At 37.6% G+C, this 24,528-nt stretch overlaps 1 protein-coding gene across 4 annotated transcripts in view; it reads right to left on the reverse strand.

The window, feature by feature from the left end:
- Positions 1-24,528, reverse strand: part of LOC139149818 (protein TALPID3-like) — a 98,792-nt gene that overhangs the window by 35,649 nt on the left and 38,615 nt on the right. For all 4 annotated transcript variants that reach the window (XM_070721812.1, XM_070721811.1, XM_070721810.1 and 1 more), the window contains exons 8-11: positions 9,506-9,620; positions 7,849-7,908; positions 4,047-4,115; positions 1,893-2,122 (exon numbers count right to left, since the gene is read on the reverse strand). In XM_070721812.1, the coding sequence (XP_070577913.1) occupies positions 1,893-2,122; positions 4,047-4,115; positions 7,849-7,908; positions 9,506-9,620 (474 nt within the window). The remainder of the gene's footprint in view (positions 1-1,892; positions 2,123-4,046; positions 4,116-7,848; positions 7,909-9,505; positions 9,621-24,528) is intronic.

A 24,528-nucleotide genomic window follows, 5' to 3' on the forward strand; every position in this document is an offset into this window, starting at 1 on the left:
TCTGTCAACTCTTGTGAGACAGCGTGACACTTCAGTGCATGGGTTAAGATGGCACTATCTCTGTGCGTCTGATTACCCTCTTGAGTGGGAAATGGACAATAAAACAAATGAAACAATTGCCTTACGAGGTTATCATCTGAAATGAATCTATTGATAAAATCATATCGCATTTTAAGGAGTTGGCTTTTGTCAGTAATTACAGAGGTTATCGGGGCAATACAGATCAAGTATTCTACTCCGTATTTCTCTGCTCTGACATCAACGAATATTGAGGCAGCAGAAGTGAAGAACCTTATGCATAGGAAGTCATTCATTATCAGCTGTGTTATGGTCACCCGCAAAAAAAGAATGCTCTTTCACTTTTAGTGTTGTCTCCCTTTTTGTGTTTTTCCTTTCCTGAAATGCCTGTCAAAGCCGGAGAAAAATAAAATGAATTCTGAAAGATGAAAACAAAGAACATGATGCATTATTTGTGCCTTATTCATCCGGAGAGAAATTCTCGGCGCAAATGGATTCTGTATCCATGTCAACGGACTGCCGCCAAACAATGGCAACAGGAGGGGGAAAAATAAAAGCATGTGAATTGTGTAGAGTTTGACTGGGTGATTGATATAGCTAATAACATCATTTTGTGTTCTGTGACACCAAGGGTAGTCATGGTTGAACACCTGCGGCCAGGCGCCAATCATGTCGGCTGCATGAATACAATCCATAACAAGCTCACATTTGAAACTTCTTGTTTTGGGTGGGGGGGAAGGGGCTAAATTTGAATCAGCTGAATTTTTTTTTAAAACTTGCAGCACAGATTGCAACATCACAGGGTCACAAGTCAGAAGCAGACAGCTGTTTGAATATTCAACCCGCACAACATTACTATTGTATCAGTTTTAAAAATGGAAATGCGCAGAGTTGCATGTCTCCATCAATATTAAATATCCCCTAACGGCAGCCTCTGCTAAGCTTTTCTCAAACCTGTGGTACTGCCTCAAGGAGAAAGAGCATGTGTAACTGTTTGAAAATAAGTCGAACAAAGGCACTGTAATTTTACTTAGAGACACCTCAGTTGAATACCCTTGTTTCAATTGTCCGTAATACTTGTAAAAGGTTGGCTAGCAACTGCAAATAATGGCCGCCAGTTAGTGATAACAAGAAACTCAACTTTTGTACTTTGTATAGTCTAATTTATTATTTTTTTACAGCACATTTAAAAAACAGACTTTTCATCAGCTAAAAACTAATGTAGTCTTGGTTTGACAAGCAGTAGCTTGGCAAGTTTCTGTGAACATATCGGTGACGACATGTGGAGCTGAAACGTGGTGTAGCTTAACTCTAGTGTGGCACATATTGCGAAGGTAATTTTTTGCCAACCATGGTACTGCAACCATGATATCTATTTTGGCCGACAGAAATTCTGGCTGTGTTATCTGTTTGTGCCTGTGTTTAATGCTACAACTTGAGGTGAGGTTCAATACATTAGAGTTTTATAGTTTTGGATTTCATTTTAACAGTGAGAGCCATTCCTGTTTGGCTAATTTCCAAAAGTCTTCTTGAAAATTTCAGACAATATCAGTATTTTTTACTCATGAATTTATGAAACTGCGGTGTTACTGAGAATCGGCTTTATTATAAATCTACGAATGTTTTAGTAATGTTAGTAACTGTTGTTGTTATAATTACCAATATTTTTTCTTGTTTTATTTTCCTAATAGACTTTGTAATATTTAGCAACACGCATAATTTCATTACGACGTTAATACAACAGGTAAAACTGCAACAGCTGGAAAGTCAACTCTGTCTCACGAAAGGAAGGGGCATTCACCGTCAAAAATTTGCATTGCAAATTAGTATTCTCCAAAAATGGGTACAACATTTGCATAATGAATTGTTCTCACCTGTCATACATCATCCTATCAATGAGACTGTAGAGCTCTTCATTGTTCCTGGCGTGAGCGACGACATCCAGATTGGTGTCTAGGTACCCTCTGCTGGTCCGAACTCTATGAAGCGTGTTCTGCGCATCCAAGCAGCTGGTGGGAACCGGCGCGTTTAGGAAGGTCTCTTCTAGACCTGGCAATTTGGCTGGAGCCTGGTATGTGATAGGTGAAGCAACTGCTGGCTTTGTCTTAAAAAGTGTATTAAAAAATATCATAAAAATCATAAAAATAAAATAAATGATTGATGACATTTATAACAATGTAGTAATAAATGTTAATAGTGAGTAATACTCAAACCAAAATAGGAAATGTGTGTTCAGTTCGATTAGAATCAGACTTTGATGAAAATATGACGGGAAACAAAATTCATTTTGATATTATTCAGCAGATATTGCTACTGATGAACCTTTTTTTCTTTGATGAAATAATTATATTCAACATTCTGAATGTCTATGTTTGCTGAAGGTAGTATGTCTATTTCATTTTAACATTAGGGCAGCTATATTTTTTCAATTTTCTTGGAATTGTACGACAAACTGATGCAGTTTGGGAAAGAATTCACGCACAGACTGTAATACATTCTTTTGAGATAAATTGAGAGATTGCAATTTATTTCGCAACACAGACAATGAAAGAAAACTATGACATCAGCATGTGGGTAGACTAAAGTATTTATTGATTTCACAAACAGATGGAACGATCAAATCTTTTTATTTTACTTGACATATGCTTGGCTGTGCATCAGTATAGAGGTTTTATTGTAGATTTGCAGCACAGACTGAATATTGCTGGCACCTGTTGAGTTAGACAAGGCTCCACATTATGTCATTATTCCTGTGAGACAAACCTCAATGAGTCATCGGCTGTTTTTTTTTGCGGTTGATGGGTGGGGATGAGTGGCAACGCAAACAGCGCCCTCACTCAGATCATGGACGTAATATATTCCACTTCATTTGAATTTGCTGGCGATATCCAGCTTGATTGACAAATCTAGATATCTTACCGATAGTGTACATAGGGCATTGTTGATTTAAACAACAGATATGGTAGTTTTTTTATTGAGTTTGCCATGACTGCACCAGAACTTCCATATGATAAAAAGCTAAAATTACATCCTATCCTACTATATTAATAGAGCTGAATTCTTATGGTGCTTGGAGCATGCAGTAACAGTGTCTAAATTGACATATGCATTATAAACAAAACAATGTTTTTCTGAGCGCCACTGTCCTGACTAATGTTCTAATCTTCAGTGAACAGAAACTGATGTTCTAATCTTAAGTGTACAGAAAGTACTTCTACAATTAACCAACATATGACATCATGGGCATTTCCAAGGGTCCATTTTCTGGACCATTGAACAAACAGTTTTGTCAGAACTAATAATAGCTATCTTGCAGATTTTTCACTTTGGTCGCTGCACCAAAGTTCATCACTTTGACTGCCTTTTGTAAGGAATAATGTTTATGTATTCATGACAGTTTGCAATATTTTGATTGGCTGTTACCATGGTAGATATAAAACTGTCGGCCATGTTGCATCCCATATTTGGTTGTTGCCCAAACAATATGCATAAAATATCAGATAAATACTATATCCTTATTCACTGAAAAAAAATTAATATGTAGAGGTCCAGTGCCATCTAAGATTGGCTTTTTCATAATTGTTCTTAAAAAAGGGTTGTTTTTGGTGATATTTTCAAAGCACTCGAATGAGACAAATCAATACCTGAATGTTTTCAAGCTTTGTCTTTGTAAAGGTTAACAGTCATCAACAAGGACAACTTTTTTGCGTGTGTTTGCAGTGTAAATAACATTGACAGACTGGGTATACGTACCACAAAGGTGATAATATTCATGAAAATGGCTCTAAAAAAGTACACCTTTGCTACAATGACATGCCACATCTGCTCAGTTTGTGGCAGTTTGGCAACATAGACACACTTGTTGATTTACAATGATCATTAATCCTCCGGGCTGACTTCAAAACCTATTTATTTCATAACGTAAGGTATTATCTTGATTTGTTCGAGGATCAACACAAAAGAGATGCACTGTGGTGTGTCTGTACAAGGGTCTGAGTGTGAAAGGCGTCTCTAAAGCTTGTACTCACAAGGTACGTGTCAATAGGAGCGGGTCCACTCAACATCTTGTCTCGCCTCTCCGAATCCATTTGAATCTCCTAAACCACAGAAAAAGGAAACAGAACGGTTCATTTTGAATGCATCTTTTTGAAAATCATGATGTCCACCGAAAATTTAGAATTTTCAACAATTATCGGGAGCTAAATATTTCCTCTTTGATGCAATATCTAGAAAACAGGAATTCACTTTAACCAATTGAGATAAACAACTTGTAAATATTGCATACTGAAACTACATGAGTATGGCATATAAGCTGATAAGGGTTTGAACATATTTTTGGCAATCGACATTTTATCACGTTCCAGGATGCATTAAGTACTTTCAGTAGTGCTCATTCGAGAGACGACTTATACTAAAAGATAACGGTTTCCTAAATTTGATTTTAACTTCCAAACTCCATTACAGCACTACTTTATTCTTATAATTTTTTTCAAACTGTCTTTGATGTTAAAAATTGTATAAATTATTGTACATCACAGTTGAAAAAATTCAACAAAGTTCGAGGGGCATAATTTTCAAAATGTTCTTTCTCTATATATGCTTATACAAGGCCTAGTTTATTAAAGCTACCCTGTATATGCTGTAATATAGTAATATTGTATCTGAAATGTAAATGAGACCACAATAGATTTTGGTGCTGGTACTTATCGGAGACATTTTTAGAAGAAGATACTACGCTTTGAATGGAAAAAGCTGATCAACTTAATTGTGAAAGGCTAATCTGTATTCATATCAGCCCATGTCAAAGGTCAAAACAGATAAGAGTACAATTGTAAGGCCAAAAAAATAGGTTTGTTTCTGGTCATTGACATGTGGCAAAAATGATACGGCAACACAATTTTTTTTCAATTTTTTTATGTTTGGTGGAATTTGATACATTTTTCCCTATTTTCCATAGGGGCGTATGAAAAACAGGAAAAAAAAAAGAGTTGACGTACACACTTTGAAGTGATGCGGGCGGTGACCAGAAACAAAGCAACTTTTTTGTCCTAAAATGACAAGCTAAAAAATACCGGCTTGTTCATGAGAGTAGTTCTTGTTTGTGAAAATTTAAAATTTAATATTCCCCAATACAGTAAAAACAGGATATTGCAGTCATTCATAATTTCTAGGTAATCTATTTTTCTGTTAATCCCCAAAATTAAATAGTTGCCCTAAATTTTTATTCCTGATTATGAAAGAGATTGAAATAATTAGTTTCCTAATAAGTTACACAAAAGTTTAAACTTTCTCTTTGGAGGCATGCATTTCTTTATATATGTTGACAAATGCGAAGAGGGGGCAGGGGAGGACACTTTGGTTATAATCCACCACTCATTGAGGATAAAGAGCGTTGAACAATGAGCCAGTCAAGAAAGCAGGAACTATTACTGATAAGAGCTGCTGAGATAATAGTTTTATGTTATTAATGGTCTAACAGCGACATCATGATACGCAGAACAAACAACACTAGTAACACCAACTAACAACAACGGTCAAAATCTGACGCAGAAATCAATAAAGAGGAGGGCAACAGGGTCAGGAAAATGAGTCTAAACTTGTTATCAACGGTAGTTTTTTTGATATCGAGGTCCATCAGTATCTGCATGCCAAACTCCACAATTCTGCATCCTGATTTTGGAATCACGCTACCTTCCTCGCAAGAATTGAAATTCTTTTAACAGGAATTTGTCATCAAGTTTAATGGCCGGCTGCCGAGTAGAAATATAATCTGACTCAGTCACAAAGTACAGTCAAACCTAAGAATACACAAGACATTAAACTCCAGATTAGAATCAGAAATTTCCGCTGACAAATGCAAAAAGGACTGATTTGAGTTTGTGGCGGCTTTGCCATGCATAAACATTTAAATCTCCAGAAACCAGAGCTGAAAAATGTCCGGATCTTGACACCGACAGATCGATTGCATTAATTGTAACCAAAACGTACCGATTGACAGCCCACGCAGGTTTCTGAAGTCATCTAGATAAGACCGAACAGATAAAAAGGCAGACATTATCAGATACAGCGCAGTGGACCAGCATGGCACGGTCACAGATTAATTTGTAAGATCACGCAGAAACGTTAACTTTTGAATCGCGGATGATCACAGAAAGAGAGAGAAAGAAAAGGAGACAGATACATTGGATGATAATCATCATCCTTGCTGTTCAGCGAACATTTGCAATCAAGCAATTACACATATCACCACGGTAACTGTGATGTCACATAGTTGTAAAGGAACCCTGTAATGTATACAAAACATATGGACATGTCCCCTGGCCTATATTTCAGCTTCAGTTTTTCTGAAGTTTTCTTGAACTTGTAGTGAGCTTCTACAAGTTTTTCTGAGTTGTACACACAGATGGGATATGTCGGCCAATTAAATGGCTGAGAATTCGGAACGAAATTATAGACAGCAGAATTGAAAATGCCGACAAAAGTAATCTATTTTTGCTGAATGGTGCAAACACTTCCTAGCCTCCAGGCTAGTCCCCAATCAATCATTTCAAACAGTTCCCTTTTGGTCTTCATCTAATCTTGCATTCTTTTGCTCAGAAACCCCAAAACACATGTGATCTCACCCTGGGATAAATAACAGTGACCTTGTGTGTCCGATCATTAAAATTTAGGTTTTTGAAAAAAAAAAGAATGTGCAATTGTAAACGTGGCCCTTTATAGGTGTAAACAATCGCTAAAAATGTGGGGAACAACTGACTTAATCACAGCAAACAGTTGAAAAAGAATAGTATTAGCTAAAATAAGTAATATTGAAAAGGAGAAGAGAATGTTACACAATTTCATGGAAATCACAGCTCTCACAAAATAGCGTCAATCTCTAATCTTCAGCGCAGAGTCAGAACAAGTCTTTCATTTCACTCTTGGGTAACAAACACTTGAGATCGTCTGAAATTTCTTGGAAAAAAAACCCACTCTATGACCTCATTTTTCATCATTTATGTCATGTGTCACTCAACTGCATCAGTCTGCAATAAACTCGACATCTTGAAGGATTGAAGTTTACTTCAAGATGGCCTAATGCAAATTTAAATTGAATTGTAGGGTCAGGCATCTTCTGCCTGTAAATACATCTTTTTTGCTGCAAGGTAAAACACAACCGTATTTTGTGTTTGAGAACTTGACAATTTTAACAAGTGACTGTAAAAAAAAATCAAGTCTTATAAAACTTAGCTTGGGAAAAGGAGTTTAATTACAAGTACATTGGCATTTTTCCTGTTGCATTATTATTGGAAGACTGCTGACAATGAAAATGTATAATTTCATAATAGCCACAGGGTGAGAGAGATTGTTAACAGTCTAGGAATGATTTTCACTGACTTTGAGAAGAGTGTTTTTGGTAATAATCAGAACAGACAGCAATGAAATATCATTAACAACTGCATATTATGTCCTTGCAGACATCCAGTGATACCCCCACCCCACCCTCACTCCCTGGTAGCTTTTTTTGTGACATTGAGAGTACGCATTTCCTGTCATTTTTCCAAAAATAGGACAATAATTGGCTGACCACCCATTCAGTTGTGTTCCTTGCTTCTTCTGTTTGAGCAATTGATGTGAACATGTTATCAAAGATAAGAGTACTGGCTCAGTTCGACTCGGGTCTGATATCTGAACAAAAGGATGAAGGATGTGGAGTTTATGATTGCCATGAGCAATGAATTTGACTGTTTCCATTATATACACACACAAACATCTGTTTGAGGATGAAGGGAATGGTACAATTTTCTCTAACCTACAGGTCTACATTTAAAATGCAATCAGTTTCTTTACCTCATGTAACTTTGCTGATTGTAGTCTGTTTCTTGTGTTCACCTGTAATTTCTGAGCTCCCTGTAAAATACATCAGGAGAAAAATACAACATATTATCAGTCAGATAACAAAGAAAATCTTTGAAAAGAGAGTGGGGAGGTGGGGGGGGGAACAGTATATGGAATGCTGCTGTCTCTCTTTTGTCACTTTACAACTTGACCCTCTGGTGATTGGGGCAATTGCTGGTGCCAACAACTGTAATAATGACAGTAAAAATTGTCTGTAATTCCATCGCTGACGCTCTTTGCATGGGCTCTTGAGACATATCCACGAGGAGACAGGTCGCCATGGCAACATGCAGTGGCGGACACCCTGGAAAGGCTTCAGAGTCTGGATGAAAGAGACACTGTAGATAGTTACTGATACCACACTACTCGTTATTGTGTCTCCAGGGATGAGAAGCAGCCGAATGTGGAGCTCTTGGAATGAAATCACGACTCCCCCACAAACAAAAAATGTGCGCACCGTTCATGTGTGAGCATCCTCCCCCCTCTTGACATTTTCCCTTTTCTTCCATCTATAGAGTGCACTGACATCAGAGACAGGATGGGGGTGCAGCCGAGGGAGACTCAATGGGCATTTGATAAGTTTGGCATTTCAAAATTTGGCTGCCGCTTGATTATTGTTAGTGTGATATCAATTTTTCCTCAGCCCACACCTTGTGGGCTGGCTCCAATTCCATTCAAAGTAGTAATAAGACGAGGCATTAATATGCAGTCTGAATTTATACAAGTTTAAAACTTCAAGAGTGATTTCACAGTTTGGGATGGGGTGGGTGGGGAAGGGGGGGGGTTCAGCATGTAAGCAAGCACTACAATACCTACAAATTATTCAGGGAACGTTGATTATCATGAATAAAGGATATTTATCCTGAACGAGTTTCATAAAGTGTAACAATTAATCCTAAAAAAGTAGTATTTCACATGGCTTGCTAGCTGCTGAAAAACAACACAAAGAGGAAGATTAGCACCAGATTAAATCTAAGTATTTCAACCGCTAGCTTTCCATAATCTTCCTAGTCGACATTATTTCCCAAGACTAAACATGATTAGGAAATGATCCTCCTGTAAAAATTTAAGCAACAGAGCAAGAAAAAAACAAACAAACAAAAAATGCAACTCGGGAGATGTATCTGATCCTAAAGCTAAATTAGTGTTTAAAAATGATTCTTAAAACCTTATCTTCCATCACTTGATGAATTTCAATATTTCAGTTATTCTGAAATAGAAAGTCACTTTTTTAGCCGTTCCAATCATATCTCAGAACTGACTGATGCACTCCAGGCACTCATATGTATTTACATAGTCAGAGAGACAAATTAACATATACGTAGAATGCATCTTTGTACATCGTCACTGGAAATATAATGCTAAATTTTGTTCCCTGCTTCAAATAAATTCCCGATAAAACAAAATGATATGGAACTGGACCGATGGGCACTGTCATTTTCACAAACAAGTGGCAGGATTGATTTTCTTATACCTTCTTCCCTTTCATTTTATCCTCATTATTTTGAAATGGTCTTTCATTTTCTTTTCAGGGGCAGAATAAAACTATGATGCCCCTCGGGTGGATGGCACTTTCCAATTCTGTCTTTTTTGGGTTTGTTGAACTCACCTGAAGTACAGTCTTCATGTCTCGCTTGAGCTGCCCTAAATCGTGCACCAATCTGTCGGCTTGTTTCTCAGCTGTCGTCTGCTCCCTGAAGAACGGAGCCATATTGTCAGGGGATCTGGTGTTGAAAATTATCAAGAGACAGTATTAGAGAAGTTGAGGGATGGCATGACAGTCAATTGGTGACAATTCAAATCATTCTTCAAAGTGACAGGATTTTCAACCTCCTGCACAGTTGACAAATGCATTTTCGGGCTCAAACTGTGTGATAAAGCGGGAAATAAAAATTTCCCCTGGATGATACTGATTGAAAGTTACACTTATCAGCTTGCCACTGAAAATCCATGAAGACATTCACAGGCAGTGCAGCTGGGTAACTCCAAACACTTATAAATAAAACTCAATCAAATTATGATTCAACCAGTATATGACATCTGGTTCGAGTTGGAAATGCTGTCATTAGACTGTTGCCGAAAAAGTGACAACAGAAGTGTCATTTGAAGAAATTACTGCTGTGTTCTTCTTTTGTAGGCAGTACTTCAGTATGGCCAGAGTTTATGCACTTGAGCTTCTCTGGCAGAGACCATGAACAAGTACGTATCAGAGTTATCTGAAACTGTTGAAGTTCATTTTTGTGATTGTCATTTACTGGTACTTATCAAAAGACAAATACAAGAACAATAAAATGAAATTAACTTTGGGAGCAACATTTCCACAGTGTTCAGACATAGCTCATGATTTATCTGTATACCCTATCTCTGGGATGTAGCAAGCTACTTCCACACTTTGTCTATGTATGAAAGCATTAATGTGTGGGCTACACATGTATGGGAAGTCATGACATAGGGCGAAAAGTGTATGTCTAACCATCTCAAAGCTATGTTTTCAAATTGGAAAATATATCCTCAGGATATCCACTGTATATATTGGAACTTCCGGGAGAAGTGTTTTGAGATAGCATTTTGATCAAAAGTGGTATGCATAAGAAGAAAAATTGTTTCTACAGAAAGTGATGTGGATACATTGAAGCCACAGTGTATAACTATGCATGGAGACTTCACCGGTCAACTTGTAGAAAACTTGACTAGACTAGTCATAATTATATATTTTTTGACACGCTGTAAATAATGTTTACCTAAATCATGCAAAATTCTGTCAAGTCTGAATTTTTATGTAGCAAACAAAGTGCAGAAAGCATAAATTCGATATCATCAGATTTGTGGGGAAAAAATCCCAACATAAAAATTGGCAAACTGCTGTGCAACTTGAAAAACTAGTGTTCACATAGAGATCATGATTATGCCCACCCTTAGTTAAACACAACTTTTTTCAACATCTCGTAGCCATGGCAACACGTGACAGGTGATATCGTGTAACATTTGAATTGGTACACAATGTTTTCTACATTCAACGTTCTTGTGTATTCTTCATAGATAAAATAAACACACTTTTATAATTTAAGACCTCAACTGTTACTGTTACCATTGAGCAGCAAAATTGATGAGCCATCTTTTGAATTTACGGTGAAAATTAAGTGTTGATGTGTTCGACAATTTTAACATGTAAATTTTCTCCTGACAGAAAAAATGATGTTTCTCACAGGCTAAACCAATACCTCTGTGAAAAGTCAGAGCAGGACTTCTGGAGAAGATCTATATCACTTGACATCGCTAAAAGTTACTGAAACATCCAGAAAACTGTTACCTTAGTCAGAGATGTAGGTTTCGTTTTTTTTTCAAGCTTGGACGCTGATGATTAAAGGAACAATTCAGCTGTAACTATGACAATAGTTTCATCATTTCTGTGCTTCAAGTGTGTTTTCATATGTTTCTCTCTACAGTGAGTTGACATACAACGTATTAGCCCTGGATACACATCGCATTTGCTTACATTGTACAATATGCCATGTCATTGCTGACACAAGAATTCTGTTCCGGATTAAATTTCTGCTGTCAACAATGACATTGGGCATTACATAAATATTTCAAGATGTCTTTGAAACTAACACAAAACGACTATATTTTACAAAAAAAATGGAACAAAAAGTTCCGGAAAATACATCAAAACATCAAAGCAAGTGGAGTTGTAACCCTTTGAGTGGTGTAATTTTTCCCATCAAAGTTCTAGTGCAACATTTTACCTATTCTTTTGAATTTTTCTGTGATTTTTTTTGATAAATTTGGACCAAGTTGACATTACTCTTTATTGACTACAATTTTGAACAAAATTTTAGAAAAAAAAAATTATCTGGATCTGGAAAAAAATTGTTTGAAAAATTGTTTGGGTCATATCTTATCCGTACAGCTGACAAAAATTGATTTTCTCACTAAAAGGATTGAAAGGAATCCTGGTTTGATATATAATCATACCGAACTTTCCTTCTCTTCAAATGGATGTCACTGGTGTATCCTTGTGTTAATGTTGTTTATTATGGAGTCATTTAGAATTACTTTCTATGCAAAGCCCAGCTTCTCCCTTTGTACCACACTGTGTATGTGTATATTGTGCATACCATCAACTTTAATAGTGACCTGTTTAACTGTGAGGTTCATGCGAAATAACTATAAAATATATGAAGAAATTTATTTTGTTGGAGGAACTGTTTGCAGAATAACAACATGGGGGAAAATGCATAGAAATAACTTGTGGGTTGAATAAACCCTTGGGCAATATATTGTGAGTGTGAAAAAGCAATTGAAATTGTTGAGGCAGCGTGATGAAATAATAATAAGAATCTCTTTCATGCTTGCACATATGCAACAATCAATACTGGGTTATTGTGGGCGAGATAAATTCCCTTTTAACTTTACTGAAATAAGTGATGTGCTATATACCGGTCAAAATGAGTCCTTAACCATTACTTAATAGGAGACAAGACCCTTGATTATGAAATTTTGGACAGGATGAGCAATAAAAAAAACAAACAAGAACTTATGAGATTGACTAAATGCCTTGGCAATATTTCATCAGAGGTAGGAAAGACGTAACTGTATAATGATGGAGTTTACAGACTGATACAAAAATCGTAAAAGTACATTTGCTGAAAACGTAAACCAGAAAGCAATATTTTTCAAGTTGAATAAACATGCTAGGAAATGTAATGTTGGTCAAGTAATATACCATGCAATAATTTGCAGGCCATGTAAACCTTTGCCTTCTAAATTTAGAACTGGGGAAGTGTACCCCTCAATCACGTACCGTGGGCAGATTGATTTCACTTGTAGAAATGGAATGGTCCAAATAAACCACTGTGGTGGGGTAGGACAATGTACTTGATATAATGTGGTGTACTTATCATAGAATGACATACTGAAGGAAAGTTTAGGGCAGAATATATCATGTTCGATGGATGCGCTTTCTAAACGAATTTGATACACAGCACTCTTGAGAAAGTTTTCAACGAAACAATATATTTACCTATTACATGTAGTGATGTAGAAATTAGGACCCATACAAAGAAAATTCGAGAAATGAATGAATTGACTGAAGAGGTCAGGAATACCACACAGATGCGGATACACTGGCTAATTAGATTACTTAAGCTCACCAACCAGTTTCAACTCAGTATGGAGATGTGTGTCAGGAGATATTCAAAAAAGATTGTGCATTGCATGAACCTATTAAGCTGTATTTAATGAATGCCAAATACGCCCACTCACCGGAAAGAATAAGATCACAAACCACAAATACCAGTATTTTGCTATTTCATATTGTATCGGCTTATTAAACCAGCCTGTCATATTTCCTGCATACAAACTGTTTGCTTTAAAATACTTTAAAATCATTACAGGAAAAGAACAGAGAACAGAATAAAGTGAATACCGAAATTCCACGACTCCTAGAAAATATGGCAGGACTAATTAATGTATTGTTATGCAGACTATGTCACTTGTGTCCAATTCTTTGTTCTGTTACCGGTTGGTTAGTTGCATTTGTATGTTCATATTATATCGATACACAATTTCAACATGGTCATGATTGGAAATTCAAATTTCTCACAGTTGGTTTAACTTTCTGATCTGCAATCATAAGTATTTTATACTATGGAACACTTCTAATTTATTTTGACATACTATCATTTGTTTCTATATCATATACATGTTTTTGTATCGTAGCGGTTACACAATATATTCAGCAAACCGGACAACATTGCTACCCCGTAGGCCTGTTCAGATACCCGACTGTATCCTTAATTGGCTTTGAGATCTCACCGTATTGTTCACCGCCCCCAGCTTGGCAAACAGTGACATTTAATTACGAGGCGGTGAAGGGCAATTCCATAGATAACAACAGGATGTTTGTAATAAGAATGACATATTTTCCTTTCCATTGTCAATGAAAAAAAACATAATTTTACTTTTTGAGAGAGATACAACCTTGCAATGTCTCAAGGAAATCTGAGCAATTTACCGACGATGAGGGGATTCTATTTTTTGCTTGAAAAAAATCAACAGAATTAATGAACACTACCACCAAAATTTTATGAAAACAAAAATTTGAAAATTAAGATGGGTGAAATTTCAACACTGCAAACAAAAAATCAGCCATCCGCACAATATTACACAATCGGTGGTGTGATGCAGTTCAAATTTCCTCCGTATGGTGAACTATATACCACCATGCACAAATCTGATCTCAAAGGCAATTTATTAGCTCTCATTGACTTTGTATAGACTTTCAGCAATCCAAAGGGCTTGGAAAACAACACTGATTAAAAGGTGTTCTAGGATTTCACTGTTTAAAATGTAGTCACTGATTCGGCTGCAACTCTAATGTTGGAAGACACGTTTCTGAGCTGCCATAGTAGTTGATGTGAGTTGATGGGGTACTGGCTAACAAGAACTGTTTTGAATTGAGAAGATTTTTCAACATCTGAGGATGTTGCTGTTAAAACTCACGGGCCTGCCTGAGAGTTTGTTGATATTTACGAATTGTTGCAACAAAAAAAATTATGCTAGCCAATATCTCTTCCTTATCAATGCTCATTGTCTCTGTCATAATCACCTTGATCATCACAATCATGATTGTGATCACAATAGTTTTCGTAATTATGATCACTTTTACTATCACCTTGATAATCACAATTATCATCTCCATCACCATTATCATCATAATAATTATCAATTTCATAATCATCATCATCATCACTATTACTATCAAAGTAATGGTGATAATAATCATCTTTGTAATCACCACTGTCATTACCATCTTTACAATAACACCCCACCCCAACCTCAATCCCCCCCCCACTCCCCATCCCATCCAAAAATGGATGAAATACCAGATCAACAACAAGATAAAAGCCTTATAAAGGTAAAAATATTCAGTGCATTTCAATCTCTTCTCTCAACACAACCTGTCTTCCCTTTTTTTGCCTTTGTTTACTTTGACCCTATTTTTTTCAACAAAATGGTAGGGCTGTACACTGTATACTATGGGTGTGGAAATGTTGGAACGACCACCCTTATTTGTTGTACAGAATATGACATACTTTACATGTAATAGCGGCATGGCCATGTGACCAAATTCACAGGCACGGGTAAGTGGCAATGAATTATTCATAAAGCATTCCAAGCGATACAGACATCATCTTCTTAAGTACGCGTCACAGACGTGTCTTACGATATGCAATGTTTTGCCTGCAGCATGTACAGCGCCATGTTCTGTATAGCATGGATCCCATCTGTAAACAACTCACATGGGGCATTATGAACACATTTTATCCCCTCTGTGTATCATGACTGGCATGTTTCCATGTCTCATCCGCTAACAAATAGAACCAGAGAAGATGCAACAGCAACTTAAAAGCAGATTTCTGTCCCTTGGACAGTTTATCCTTTTGAATGTTTCATTAAGAGGCTTATCACTTTCACAGGCTTATTGCGGATTTCGCTGACTGAAGCTCTTTTTTAAGACGATGTTTGAGTTTACGATGTGTTTTTTTTTTCTGAGCTGAAAGGACTGATCAGCCAATACTTAAACTTCCATTGAATTGAAGTAAAGTGCGCAGTTGTTCTCTCCCAGAGTCCATCTTGATATATTGCATGGTCCCATTCTTTCAAATGGGGAATTCAACAACATCATGATGACATGGTGAGGAGACAGTATTTTCCAAAAGGTAAACAAAAGAAGGAAAGATAGAAAAGGACTGAGAAATAAGAAGCGATGAGTCGATGGCAATTTGTGACCTACTTTGCAAAAGATAGTGAACGTGGATTATGGTACATTGGTATATATACAACACGTTTATTTAAAAAAAAACGATGCATGATGTTTAATAAGCTCTGATTTACTGATTTTATATAACATTTCAATTGTGAACTGATGTGTGAGTTAATTGTCACAACTGACGACCACAATTTCAAGGCCTTTGATTTTTTCATTCAGCTTATATTTCACTTTATGCCATTTTCCTGTCTCCCTTGGCTCTGCACAAAATCTAGCGCCATGATAAATCCCAAGAGTACATGAAAACCTGGACCGACCGAGCCTGTTTTCTTTTTCCCCCTCCAGGCAACATCGTCAGACCTCAAATCCTTATAACTGCTAGCAAAATAAAAAGCTGATCCTCTTTGCCGCTGTTTAGCTATCAATCATGAAAACGCACAACACGGGATAAAACAGTTTTGGGGCAACCAATGGGGGCCTCTCTGATCATTAATTCAACAGGTCCTTGATGAATAATTTCAACAAACCTGTACTTAAGCACCGAAAGCTTACAGCATTTAGACAGATAAATCCTCCAAATACCTAGTCCTGTCTTAATTCTGTGATTAATACGTGTGTATTCCTTCTAGGTGATGGGGGTCTTTAAGACGTGGAGGATTATAACTCCCAAGCTTGCGATGCAGTGCTGATGATTACCAGTGATCTTTTACTTTTTTCTTCTATCCATGCGCGGGCACAGCGTTTCAACCCTTGCTAAAAATAAATATCAAAATCTGTTTTTGGTGTTCCTGTATTCAATTTTCAATGAAAGTGTCTTGGGAGATATCATGCTTGATATTATAAAAGATGGTTTTTCAGATTTACCTTTGCAAAGCAGAGAGAGAGAGAGAGAGAGAGAGAGAGAGAGAGAGAGAGAGAGAGAGAGAGCTGGGAGCAAGATGGTACAGGTACACAAAATGGGTTGGTTGAGTCTAAGATGCAGTAGAAGACAACTGATAACAAAGTAAAACTTCTTTTGCTTAATGTAATCCCTACTGACAACCACTTGTGCGTTCAAAATTCAAAAACATACTAACGGTACTGGAAATTCGGGGAGGGGGGTGGGGGGAGGGATGATTGAATATGAAGAGAAGTAGAATGAGTAATTGACTTATCATAAATCCACTGAGAATTTTACACTTCCTTATGTTGACCAAGCTCACCTCCATGGAGCGTTCTACCTCCACTGGGAGGCAGAACATGCTTGTCCCTTCAAAAAAACCAGGATGTTGTCATTTCAGAATTTTTTACAGACATTGTCAAAGAGGTGTTGGTCACCTTCCTTCACACCTGAACAAAAGAAAGGAAATCACAAATGGTATCGAAACAGAAACTATCACCAAGTTTGACAATGAGGGGTGGAATTCAGGCATTTTGCAAAGATACTTCACAGTAGAGGTGATACTTGCGATGGGCAATTGTTGGTATCATTATCATTTATCATTGTTAAGGCAAGTTTCTGCAAGACCAATGTGAAAATACCCTGGGTTTGTATAGGTTTGGCTCTCTGTCAACAGAAGTTTGCCTTTTCTTCATATTGAAAGCCCTCTAAAGTTGACATGTTTGGGGATTTATAATAAATGACAAGCACAAAACCCTCAGTTTTATTTCAATGAGTACATTTGCCATGCTGCAAGACAAAGATGTGTCTCACTTCCCCTAATGACAGCTCGATCAGCTCTGTGTTACGTATCTGTCAGCGCTGCTGTTCAAATTATAGATCCGGAGTATGAAAGTAACATCCATGAAGAAACAACAACATTTGTCAAACTGTCAGGAAAGGTGAACCAGAAAAAAATCTGTCACTGACATGCTCTTCGAAGCCCAGGAGGGCTTCCAAATTGCTTTTGCCTGATTTCGCTGTGATTGGCTCAATTGTATTCAAATAACCGAACGAGCCCTGTGTACAGGGGGTTAATCAAGCAAGAAATGACAGCTTCTAACAGAAGTCAAGAAAGGTCAAACAGGGTCACAATGTCAATTACACCAAAAGTTGGCTACAGTGACAGTACAATATTGCCTTTAAGGGACTGACATGCAAACAGGTCCTTGGTGTCACCACTTTCAAAATGAAAGGAAAAATATTTGTGGCAGAAAAGAAGCAACAAGGTTCGCAGGATGTCTCAAATTTTCACTTTCATTACACCATCCCTTACAGTCAACCCACATCTTTCCGAACTTTTCACCTTTCCAGCTTTTCCTTCCTCCAAAAGTGTTGAACTAATTTCTTCAGCCCAGTCAGGCATCATTTCATGTACACTAGAATAAGTATACAACTTCTCAAAAAACCTGCCTGGCCACCTCAACAACCCAAAAACCATCCCCTTACATTACAAAATATCTGTCACATGCTGAATTTATGGGACTTCCTGTCACAAAAAATCCCGGCATCCATGACTGAAATACTTTTGACAGTGTTAAACTAGCTGCTCCGTGGGGGATGGTTAGTCTGTCACACTATACATTACACAATAAGTGTTTTATGAAACAGACATGTACTTTGCCGCAGTTTAATTCTTTTTTATTTATAAAACATCTCCAGATATCCTGCATCATCTCAGTCGGCAAAAGTGATATCGCATGTCTTTGTTTTGGCATATCGTGTCCTTCGCACTCTTGACACCCACAGTATAACTTATCACGCTTCCTCAGTGCACATGAGACTGGGAAATTCTACACTTTCCTGCCATTCTGGTGGAAAAAAATAAGCAGACGGGGGATTGGAAGGTTACGACATTGCAACAGGAAAGGGGCAGAGGTGTCCATCTTTTCAGTTTTTCGGTTATGGATGAGTTGCTGTTTTTGGCTCAGCATCATTGTCATCACTATCGGTTGTCAGAAACCGCCACCTCTTTGCGCAGCATTGTGGAGCGGAAATGCAGCCAGCCCATGCTCACAAGAATTAAATGCATCTTCTCTTCGCTGTTTACTGGAAATCATCAAATCTCCACAATTGAAGCATCACAAACGTGATGACCACAATCATGAGTCTGCTGATACGATGTGGACAAAGGAGCATGATGAAGATACTGGCTGCATTTTAAATCAAAAGTCAAGTCCCTCTGACTTTGTAGCTTTTTTGTACGTTCACAAACTAATGTATGGCATGAGCCTCACACATTTCGATGATGATACTGGCAGAGTCAAGTAAACACTGGTCAACTGATCCAAGTGATATGCCTAGCATTCATCATGAATTGTCTGCAAAGAAAACAGGAAGATAATGCTTGCCAACCATTTTGAAATTCTCAAGACTTAGTGCCCAAATACAGGAGTGAGACAAATAGTTGTAGAGAAATTGTCGCAAAAACATTTACCATGCACACTAATTTGTGTTTCGAAAATATCTTTTGTGCAGTATCAAAATTGTTTAGAAGATGCGGACTGTTAAATGGAAAAATTATTGATTTTAATCATTCAAAGGAAAAAACATTAGTTGTCAACCTCTTCTCTTTTCTCTTTGAGAGGAAGTTCCCAGATCAAAGCAAATACTAGATGAGTAGATATGTGTATGCGTCTTCCTGTATTAATATCTGTCTGCCTCATTGCGTTTGAAAAATCACATCGATCAGTTTCTATATTTATCATTATCATTGATCAAGCTTTATTTACAACCTCATATCTTTATCATTATCAAATGCTATGAACGAGAATAAACTATTCTGTTCAAGATGGTAAAACGTGTATGTAGGGGTATGTACAAGTGCTGTGTATGTAGGGGACGTTAGTTTAAGAAAATCTCAAAATGATGTCACTATTAAAGGTCACCCAGGGGTTAGGGTTCAAAGGTCTCCAGGAGTTGTTTTGAAGTGAGCGTGGTTGATAAGTACCCATTTTCCTGATTATTCTGCACTCTGTATTAGCACTGACTTCATTGAATGACAAATTTGTTGATCATCCTTCAGGAAACTGGACCAAAGTACGCACAGGAAGTGATTTTTAGTACAAGTGAAAGTCAGGAGTGTCACATTTTTTTTTGTCTGTCGGAAAGGGGCTACAATGATTGGTTACACAAGACTCTGATATTTTGAATGGTCATTGCAACAAATATGCAAATTAAGTGTGGTTAATGAGATTACTAAAAAATATGTACATAAATAAATAACAGAAATACATAAATTGATCAATCAATAACTGAATATGGTATGAAAAGAAACAAGTACAATTTTGGGATTTAATTTTCCTGAACAACGTCTGATCTTCAGTGAGCAACTCTGTATTGTACATTCGTTATATCAAAATTTACAATTTTGCAATATTATCTAAAATTAGACATACCGTTATTTCTGATCTGTAAAGATAATGTCTTTCTTTATCTTGGCCAGAACGAAATTGAAAGAATTTGTCAGTTGAACAATAAAATATAACCACGACGTGGAATGACTGAATTAGTCTCGTCAACTTCCTGCCATTTTTGTAACAGTTTTGTTACGCTTTGCTGATCCGACAACTGAATTTGCGACTGTTATGGGTATGTGTGCACATATTTGAAATCAAAGCATCCAGCTAGGCATTCTTTATGAGCTCGTTTTCCCTCGCTCAGAACAACATCTGGAGAGACATAAATCCTGCATAAGATGTCAGGGAAAAACCTATTAATCCACTATCAGTTAATACCCCAAACAGTTAGAGTCGTAAGTCTCGATATAGACGTCAAATAGCAATTTGATTTACTCTAGCACGGTCCAATAATAGGCTAGGGAACCAATCAGAATGACCCCGACCTGAGAAGTTCAACTGAGACCCCTGCCATACTAAAAACAGGGTAATGACAAAGTTATCTTGATGTTTTCGCAAGTCAATGTTGATACTTTGGCAACCCATCTCAGGCGGTAAAATTGACCTTTTTCAGAAGCAGCTATAGCTGAGGAATGTATCATTTGAGTTGCAAAACAGAGTGAAATTTCTGCATTAGAGATTTCCAAAACATACAGTGACAACTGGTCAGGCAGTCAGATATCTCCAATATGAGAATCATACTTGGCAAGTTCATTAATCCCATCAGGCAAATTAATAGAGATTATCCAGTGGCAAGGTTGTGAAAGAAGAGTGACACCAAGGTCATATGTCAATGGTAACTGAGTCAACTGGCAATTATAGTGGTAAAAGTTCTCCTATGCTATGCATAAACACAGTAGGCAATGTCTCTACTGATTTCAGCGGACTGCGCTTCACTCCACTTGTTTCTTTCACTGTTAATTAGCCTTCACGGGGGAAAGAATTAGGCAGCCATCTTGTCTGATTGAAATTTGCCATGACAGAATTAAGACACAGCAGCCTCTGCTCAGTCTTCCAAACCAATAAGTGTCAGGAATGATTTCATGTGCTGAATTCGGAGATCCCAGCGTAAGGGGGCAAGTGGAGGTAAAATTCTGAGCAGAAATTGATGAATTTTTTTTACAAAGTACAGTGTATAGCTCTCCAAAAATATATGAATGGCGTATGTACATATCAGTGATGAGTAAAATGTTTCAGCATGAATAAATATATTTAGGCATATGCATATGCATACACACACACACACATACACACACACACACATACACACACATAGGTATACATATATACACACAATCAGACGAATGTAGCTTGTATGCCTACACACATACATATACATATATGATAAATGTATATATTTGGACATAAAAGCTATATTGTCTTTGTGTGAATATATGCAGACATGTATGTATATCTGTGTATGTTTGTGTATGTATACATGTATATAATTTCATACACACACACACACACACACACACACACACAAATGTACACACAAACGTGTAATACACACACATTATTGTAGTATGAGTTTGTGTGCTAAGTTTATTTTGCCATTTTCACACTGAGCTGATGGATACACTGGACTGATTAATATCAGTGCTTGATAATTCCAGGTAACTTAAGTTTTGGCATCCTGACAAGAACTAACATGAAGAGTTACCGGGACAACATCAGCCCAACATCAGCCCTGGTCCAAAGGGGAGTGTACTCCTGAATGATGGTGCATCAGTTGAAAGGTACGAATGAGAATAAACTTGCTTTGGCTCAGCGTCAGCGGACTGGCATGACATCACTATTTTGATCTGTTTGCAAGGAGATAAATTGAACAATCTATAAACTACCGTATTATCCGGTGAAGTAAGCAGTATTTACGAAAATTTTTGCAAAAAAATCAAGGCAAGATCTACTGTACATTGTACTGTTTGAAAATGTTTAACTGTGGAATAAACAAGACAAACAACACTGTGTTGTGACTATGATCTGAAAGCAGCATTCATTTCACTACAAAAAAAATTAATACACACCTTAATGTTCTCATACTGTCTTCATACATCTGTGCATTACACAAAGTAAAGTGTTAGAAAGAAAAGCTCTTTTAGGTGCTGCTGTCATGGAATATGAAACAGAGTTTGCACCTTTGATAAATCATGAATTTATTTACAACTAATACTAGATGTGCATGTGTCTGTGGAGTTTACAGATTTGTGGATTTTTTTTCGGTGATTTGTTGGCCCTCTCAGATCTCCACATGTTGTGTAGTTGTCTGCCAACATTTGAGGGGGTGAATTGTAGATTCAGCAGGTGATAATGTCATGTTTTTTCATGTTTCGGCCGGCCTTGGAATTATGAGGGTTCTGTCAGCATTCACTGTAACCATGCAGCCACCGAACCCTGCCCTCCCATACTGACTTATTCTGACATGAGTGTCATTGACCCCAACGGTTCAAAGTTCAGCATTTGTCTGAAGTTAAAAACCTTTAACTTAATTTCTCATTTTGTCCTGTTTTTTGGAATATAGTAAAGATGGATTAATCATGACAGATAGAGAACAGAGCTTAGGATTACAAGCACTAAGCATCTGGAATAGTTTGTTACAGGAAGAATGTCAGGTATGCGTTACTTTTATTGCGTGATTGGAGTGTATTTCAGTTACTTGTAAAAAGTTTTGTCATTTACACAGCATCATATTTCATGATGACGATTGCACGTGCAGACACGTCTTGACATCAAGAGCTGTCAAAAACACATGATTTTTTGAAAAGTCTATAATACAACACTCACTCAATACCGCAGCAAATAAATAAATTAGGGGGTGTCAGCCCAGCCGAAAAAAAAAAACATGCACACAAAAATTCAGCATATCAATAAATAACTGTGGAAGGTTTCAATTGATACCAGAGCAGCCACAGGTTGCATAATGCTGACCTTTGAACCAAGAAGTCCCTATGTCTGTGGACAGGGTTGTCAGCGGCTATAGGACTCGATAAAGGTAAATTGATGTATATCTCTCACATCGCTGAACTCTGGACTTTGCTTGCTATTGTGCGCGTCTGTCTCTCTCTCTCTCCACTCTGACGCAGTGGGGCTTTTTGATTTACGGTCGGATAAGGCCGACAAAAAAGGACACTCTTCCGTTACCTGGCAGATATAAGCTGGGGAAATGTAATTACTCTAGCCGGGAACTGGAACGCTGAAAACTATCAACAACCTGGCGCACAATTTTTCTGTTGCTATTACCCTAGCATTGGCCTGACCTTTACAGCAATTTGCTGGTTATTAGAGCTTCAGAAGAGATTTACTCAGGGGAGGGAGAGGAGGCTTGCCAGCACCTGGAGGGGGAAACATGTTTCACAGTACAAATTCCATTGTTGACCCTGAGAAACTGACAATACTCAGAGTTATTAGAGACGGAGAAGAAGAGCCTCGGGGCGGTTTTGATCTTGATTCCTTCATCTCCTGGAATGAATTTTACAACGCTAGGAAATGTACATCCCCAAGCCATGTTTTTAGCAACCTGGGCATGTAATAGCATGTTTGAAATTACACACTTGGAATTATTTATTAAGAAGGACTCTGGGCGCGACTTTGCAGTGTTATCACAACCAGTTTAATTTAGGGTTCCACGGTGAGATAAGAATGCGTCACTTTACAACCACCTGCCTAAGTTACAAGCAGACTGTCACAAACACTACCTACGTTTTTTATTTCAGCTCCTCAGAGTCTGAGGTGTGTGTGTGTATTTATGAGAATGGCAGGTGCTGGCATTTACACATCAATGTCTCCCGTTTTGATGTTGCAGCCTGAGTGTTGCATTTTTTTTTAGCAGTGACCCGCCTACTCTGCGACTCCCATTCTAGGCACGTTTTCAAAGGGGACAACCGAGCTCCCCCTCAGTGTTGAATTAACGATTACCGATGACTTTACTATGACAACCGAGTCAGACTCGCTCTGCCCGGTATCTGTCGCCGCAAAGCAAACACCTCTCCTTATCACCACAAAAAGCTCCGACCTGCATGCTGACAACACAGCCATTTACGTGTTACCTTGATAGCACACAAGTTTTTTTTTGTTCTTTATGGACTTACAAATTAAGACATCCCCGACGCCGATCAATAGATGTCCATAAAAACATGGCGCAATACGAATTGAACTTTGCTTTGGATCTCGGCACTGAGGAACATCAAAAGAAGATGAAAAATCGTTTTCTATCTTTCTTTTACCCCTTTAAAGCATCTTACCACCTTAGTAGGGTGTTGGCTGGGCAGAGATTTGGAAATAAACACACAGCCTGGGGTTCTGACAACAATGGAATGCTGACAACTTGCACTGAGTACCTTGTCCTACATTGGGTTTTTCAAACATTTGACAACCTAAGAACTCGGTGATCACTGCCTTTATTGTACCTTTAGCGCCAGTTGAACACTCAGATCTCCCCGAGACTTGTCAACTGAAAGGGGGTCTTGTAAAGTGGAATTAATTCGTGTGCTGGACCAAGTCAAGTCACCCACTGGCGCTGAAATTTAAGCATGGTGGAAATT

Source organism: Ptychodera flava, chromosome 14 (genome assembly GCF_041260155.1).
Source record: "Ptychodera flava strain L36383 chromosome 14, AS_Pfla_20210202, whole genome shotgun sequence".
Classification (NCBI taxonomy): Eukaryota; Metazoa; Hemichordata; class Enteropneusta; family Ptychoderidae; genus Ptychodera; species Ptychodera flava.